Source organism: Triticum urartu, chromosome 4 (genome assembly GCF_003073215.2).
Source record: "Triticum urartu cultivar G1812 chromosome 4, Tu2.1, whole genome shotgun sequence".
NCBI lineage: Eukaryota > Viridiplantae > Streptophyta > Magnoliopsida > Poales > Poaceae > Triticum > Triticum urartu.
In genome coordinates, this window is record NC_053025.1 from 36,831,794 (window position 1) to 36,838,473 (window position 6,680).

The following is a 6,680-nucleotide window of genomic DNA, read 5'->3' on the forward strand; positions in this document are numbered from 1 at the left end:
GCAGTGGACCTGTTACGTCATTTATGTGGGATCCAGGGCAGTTCGTCATTCAAAGTTAAAAGCAACGATCTTGTTACGTCAAAACCAGTGGCCGTCGCCTGGTTTGGGTGCCCGTTGTACTTATATTACTAAAAGTCAGTTGCTAATCCTGTAGTCGGTGACCAAGACAGTAAGCGTCGGTAGAATGGCCAATTTTCAACAAGTCAGTAGTAGCATTATTGAAAGGGGGCCAAACAGAAGTCCAACTGACATTCAAGTGAGACTGAGCCATGCCCATGCCGTCGTCGCGCAATTTTGGAGGGTACCACATTGACATATATTGATATATATGATGGTGTAATAACGAGCTCGAGGAGTTGTTGACGACACGATTTTCCCGTGTCACAGGAGCATAGCTTGCCCGCGTGCATGAATAACCGGTTTCAGTCCGAGCTAGCTAGGTGTCAGCCGTTTAACAGCCAAGGATCGCACTACACACGCACTAATAAAATACTCTCACACCACACCACCTTTTCCCGAACCAGATGCGAATGCAGTTCAGATAAGCCACAGCCGTTATTGGAGCATCCACCCCGCCGTGCGGCGTATGCTGATTGGGCGAAACTAAATCGCAAAGTTGCTTACTACTACACCGAGAACGTATAGATAGCCTGAGGAAGCCAAATGCAGACCAGCAGGCGTACGCGAGCGCACCTCTGCCGTCATTTTCTTGAAAAATGTACTGTCTCATTCTTTTCCTGTTTCCCTCCAGTTGCTCCTGTCTCGCGCTTCGGGCGATCGGCTGGCTTGTCCACATCGTCTCGAGATCCAGGGCGGACTAATTCAACAGCGCATGTCGGCTTTTCTTTTGGCCAAAAAAAAAAGTACTGTACTGTAGTATTTCATTTCCTTACTTGTGTCAGTAAGCAGACACCGGCACACGTCGCAAGCGTACGTGGATCCCATGTGCTGATACAAGCATCTAGCCACAGTTCAGAAGGTAAAATCGGTGGACTACGGCACAGGCAGCCCTCCAAAAAGAAGATGCTCTATTCAGTACCAATATTAGAGAGAACCTACACTGTTGGTCTGCAGCAGGAGGAAACCGCGGATGGCTTTGCGACGATGGCCTCCAACCGGCAGCAACACACGCACAAGAGTATTGCTTGTGCTCTGCTAACTGGGCTGGGCTGTTCTGACGTTAACCCGCCCCGCCCCCACTAAAAACTCCGTATGTCTCAAAAAAAAGAGCTAAAAACTCCGTGTTAAGAACGGTGACGCCACCTCCACACCCCCGCCCCCCTCCGCTATATATATAGCTCGGCTCCCAAGTTAGACATCAGCCACTGCCTCCTCACTCCTCTTCTTCTCTTCTCTAGCTCAGTCTTGACCAGAACACTCGATCGCAGCTCAGCTCCGTCGCCTCCAGCGAGCCCCCGGTTTCAAACCCAGCCAAACACGCGCGCAGCATTCCTTGACCGGCTGACGAGATGGTGAACAAGGTCGCCGACGAGCCGCAGCTGCTGTCCAAGAAGGCCGGATGCAACACCCACGGCCAGGACTCGTCCTACTTCCTGGGATGGGAGGAGTATGAGAAGAACCCCTACCACCCCACCACCAACCCCGGCGGCATCATCCAGATGGGCCTCGCCGAGAACCAGGTACGTACATACAGACAAATTCTAAGTGGCTGGAGAAGCTAGCTCGCCATTGTCTCTGCCTGTCTCTGACAAATTCAGCTCGTGCGCGCCGTGCAGCTGTCGTTCGACCTGGTGGAGGAGTGGCTGGAGAAGAACCCCGACGCGCTCGGCCTCCGCCGGGGAGCCGCGTCCGTCTTCCGCGAGCTCGCGCTCTTCCAGGACTACCACGGCCTCCCGGCCTTCAAAAATGTAATTCCCCGGCCCACTTGGCACACTTCCCGGCAGCCATTCTAATCAAGCTTTGAATGAATCAATGCGGTCAAAGACTGACGCACGTGACTTTGCTCAGGCATTGGCGAGGTTCATGTCGGAGCAGAGAGACTTCAGGGTGGCGTTCGACCCCAGCAACATCGTGCTCACCGCCGGCGCCACCTCGGCCAACGAGGCGCTCATGTTCTGCCTCGCCGACCAGGGCGACGCATTCCTCATCCCCACGCCGTACTACCCAGGGTATGCGCCGTGCCGTCTCTCGATCGACATTTTTCTCCACGTTGCGCGCCCGGCGGCGCCTGCCCATGTGCGACGTGCATGTTCCATCATAGCCTTTTAACAGTGACAACAAGTACACATGGCTAATAACCTTGCTTACGCATGCAGGTTCGACCGTGACCTCAAGTGGCGCACCGGAGCAGAGATCGTACCGGTGCACTGCACGAGCGCCAACGGCTTCCGGGTGACGCGCTCCGCCCTGGACGACGCATACCGCCGCGCCCAGAAGCGCCGCCTGCGCGTCAAGGGCGTGCTCATCACCAACCCCTCCAACCCGCTCGGCACCGCCGTCCCGCGCGCCGACCTCGAGATGATCGTCGACTTCGTCGCCGCCAAGGGCATCCACCTCGTCAGCGACGAGATATACTCCGGCACGGCATTCTCCGAGCCGGGCTTCGTCAGCGTCCTCGAGGTCCTGGCCGCGCGCGCCCCGCTCGCCGCCGACTACACGCTGGACGACCGCGTCCACGTCGTGTACAGCCTCTCCAAAGACCTCGGCCTCCCTGGCTTCCGCGTGGGCGCCATCTACTCCTCCAACCCCGCCGTGGTCTCGGCGGCGACCAAGATGTCAAGCTTCGGGCTCGTCTCCTCCCAGACGCAGTACCTCCTCGCCGCGCTCCTCGGGGACAAGGACTTCACCCGCAGGTACCTCGCCGAGAACAAGAGGCGGATCAAGGAGCGGCACGACCAGCTGGTGGACGGGCTCAAGGAGATCGGCATTGCGTGCCTGGAGAGCAACGCGGGGCTCTTCTGCTGGGTGAACATGAGCCACCTGATGCACGCCCGGTCGTTCGAGGGGGAGATGACGCTGTGGAAGAAGGTGGTGTTCGACGTCGGGCTCAACATCTCGCCGGGGTCGTCGTGCCACTGCAGCGAGCCCGGGTGGTTCCGCGTCTGCTTCGCCAACATGTCCGCCAAGACGCTCGACGTCGCCATGCAGCGCCTGAGGGAGTTCGTCCAGACCTGCAGCTTCAAGGCCGCACCCGCCGCACTGCGCCGCGCCGCCGGCCCCGCCAGGAGCATGAGCTGCCCGCTCGCCATGAACATGAAGTGGGCGCTCCGGCTCACCCCGGGCTTCGCCGACAGGAAGGCCGAGCGGTAGACGGACCACCACCGCATAGCTAGCGAAGCATTACCGCCGCATTACCACGGATCACGTGCGCCTTGGAGCCAGCTTATGGCCATGGCCATGATCAGTACATAGCGCTACTACGCTAGTAGCTAGTAGCCGATCAATTCCTTTAGTTTCTTCCCCTACTTCTGCTGCATACCGCCATTTTTTCCTCGGAGCACCTTCCACGGCTGCCCGAGGAGCACTGTTGTATCTACATTTCGCGCTAGTATAGGAGCTAGCCATCGATCGATGCACCGGTATCGGATCGTGTATTTTTGGCTGGAGTGTTCTTCGGAGTACCCCGGTTGTTCGCTGTACTATTATTGTTGCCGGTTACTACATGGTCAATAAAATACTACACTACTACTACTTTACATCTCGCTCCCTCGTTACATCGGTCGCTGTCACGTGAAGTCAAACCGCTTGGAGAGCGGCGTTTCCAATGCTCAATTGTCAGCTGCAAAGTAGCCCTCCATGTTGCTAAACCAGTCCACGCTCGATCTCGGGCTAATAATGATGATATGTTGTCTTTAATTACGGCCGGCGCGCGGCGTCGTCGCCCACATGCCACCACGAGCTAGCGGTAGCGGCTGTGACCACCTTTGCTTAAACAAACGGAGCGTTGGTGGACATTCGGACGCGCGCGCCACGCAGCAGCTTGCGGTTGAAAGGTCCGTGTGGTCCGCCGCGCGCAAACCGAACAAAAATGAAGCTGCTGGGCCACAGATAGCGTATGGGTTTTGCCCGGAGCACGTTGCTTCTTCTTCTTCTTCTTCTTCTTCTTCTTCTTCTTCTTCTTCTTCTCCTACTTTTAGCTTTTCTTTTCGAGAACTCGTTCTTCTTCTTGGGGGACAAGAAAGAAATTAGTAGTCGTGAAATTCACTAAAAAAACTAGAAGAAAATCAGGGCTAGGGGCATGGGGTGGTACATTGACGATGACGAAAAATGACGATAGTGGGAGGAGGTGGCATGCCGGTGGAAATGTCTTCCTACCAAACAGGGTTATGGGGAATTTGATTGGGAGCCCCCTAAAATTAGGTGATGCCTGATAGGGCATCCCGATCACCCGCCTAACGAATGACGGCGGCGTTCTGGTGTCGTTTCCCTCTTGGGGACGTCATTTTTGGAGGTGTACACGGACACGAGGGACCAGGGAAAGGCTTTTTTGGTGGAGCGGTGATTCATCTTAAACATTGATGGCGACTGATATCGGCGGCATGACGCAGTGGAGACTCGGCATCCGATGTGTGGAGATGGACTCGCGCAGGAGGAGGAGGCTGTCTGGCGTCATGGTGGCGTCGATGACAAAAAGGCTTGACAAGGTCAGTGCGTTAGTATCTGCGCTGAAGAATGATCGGTGGAGGACGGCGACGACGACACATGAGAGTGCGTCAGACCGGTTTGCGCCCCAAACCCGGTATGTGACTTGGTTGGGGCATCCGGCTTTAGATGTTAGGCTTTGATGCGATATCTGTTTGATATTAGCCTCGGACTATCGGCACCCCTTCATCAAGTGGATAGGAATAGCGACAGATGTTGCTAAGATGATGGCTTCAGACTACCTGATGCACTACTTTATAAGGTCTTTGTGAATAATAATTAATAAAATGACTGCATACATCGTCCAGATGCAGAGGCCAGGGGTAATCCTCCTTTTCAAAAGAAAAAATCGCCTGCCTAACAAGCCGTCAGATTGTGCTTAGCCCTGATCATATATTTGCAGCTTCCTCCGCAATATTCCTTGTATGCATCAAATCCCCTGCCCTTCCCCATCTCTCCACGCGACTTAGACATGGGTGTATTGTCGCTTATCTTCATACGTCGGAAGCTCGTGCCCCCTTTCCCGCATGACCCTAGTGTCCAGACAAGGCGCTGACCAGGACCGCATGCCGAATCCAGTAATAGTCAACTAGCGGCATCGACATTGTCAGGTGGCGCCGACCTACATGGGCGGCGGAGAAAACCGAGAAGTGGAGAAACTTCTAGAAGGAGATAAAGGTCATACTGTGCATGGTGGAACCAGACGTGGAACATGTGCTAAAAAATTCCACACATCCGGAGCCTATGATTGTTTTTTAGCTCGCGGCGGTTCTCTAAGACTTAAAAATATTATGTGAAATTTGATAGAGTGCTCTTTGAAATAGAGTGCTCTGGTGTTTTTTTTTAGCAAAAGGGGTTTCCCACCGATTATCATTACAGAAAAACATGAAGGAGTTTTAACAAGTTACTCCCTCCGTTTCAAATTATGGTGGTGGTTCTTTTTTTGCGGCAAATAATTCTTGTGGTGGTTTTAATTAGTTTAAACTGAAAGCACGACAAGGATTATGGAAGGGAGGTTGCAATCCTAGAACAATTTTAATTCATTTTTGAGGATCTAGTAGAGAATCTCCTAGGGTTACCAGAGAATCTCCTGAACCAAGGAATTGCCCCCGCGAGAAAAAAGGGAGTTGAGCCATGAATTTGTGAGTCTGTGACTCGGGGGCGCATAGGGCACATGGGCCCGCCTCATCCCGTCTGGCGCGGGCAATTCGGGCACGCTCGCAGCACCCAGCAACACAAACAGTGGGATCGGCCGGCCCCCGGTCTCGGCACTGGATTGAGAGAAGATGTCGGAAAAATCACTCGACCCACCACCATGACACATCTGCATCTTCTTCCTTCTCCTGCTTCACATCGTGCCGCTCTGTTGGACTGCCCGGTCGATCCAGCCGCCTCCCTTATCTTCGGGAACTCCCGATCCACACCAATTATTCCCCCAACTATGTCCACCCACTGCTCTGCGTACATGACCACATCACGTCCTCCTTATCTGGAGTTCAGTCGCTATTTCCGTGCCATGATGCCAGATGAGTGCGGCACGTTCTGGGCGCAGAACCGTAGAACGCTCGTCTATACCAACAATGGGTCGATGGGGGCGAAAGAATGACCTTTCAGACGAGGGACGTGCGTACGTAGTACATGTTGATAAGGCGACGCGTACCCTCATATAATGGGGGGCTGTACGGTACAGACAGATATTAGTACTACCAGCTCTGTTCAGCAGCACTCAGCCATTGTGCTGTGCTTTGATGTGATGCGCTGCGTTGGAAATTAGCACAAACGAAAAAGGTTAATAGGTAGTTAAGCAAGATTATTGATTAATTAATTAATTAATTAATTAATTCTGCGTCTGTTCATGTCGGCGTTGATTGAGTCATGCCGCTACCGACTGGGACTACGCTCGATCCCTGTCCGCGCCTTTTCTGCACATAGTTTTCTCGACCGACTTTCTGGGTATGGGTTGCTGCAATCCGCTTGGCTTTCCGAGCCCAGCACGCATATTTCGAAGCTTCCCGCCCCGTTGTTCCATTTGCATCCATCACACTCCACCTGCCTACTCGAAAAAACACGCGGTTTTC

The 6,680-nt window shown here is 53.9% G+C and overlaps 1 protein-coding gene across 1 annotated transcript; it reads left to right on the plus strand.

Moving 5' to 3' along the window:
- The first annotated feature begins 1,331 nt into the window (after positions 1–1,331).
- LOC125553478 (1-aminocyclopropane-1-carboxylate synthase 1-like) lies at positions 1,332–3,656 on the plus strand. Its single transcript, XM_048717255.1, has 4 exons — positions 1,332–1,640; positions 1,737–1,868; positions 1,969–2,129; positions 2,277–3,656. Exons 1-4 carry the CDS (start codon positions 1,470–1,472, stop codon positions 3,268–3,270), a joined length of 1,458 nt encoding a protein of 485 aa, XP_048573212.1. The 5' UTR covers positions 1,332–1,469; the 3' UTR covers positions 3,271–3,656.
- Positions 3,657–6,680: the final 3,024 nt, after the last annotated feature.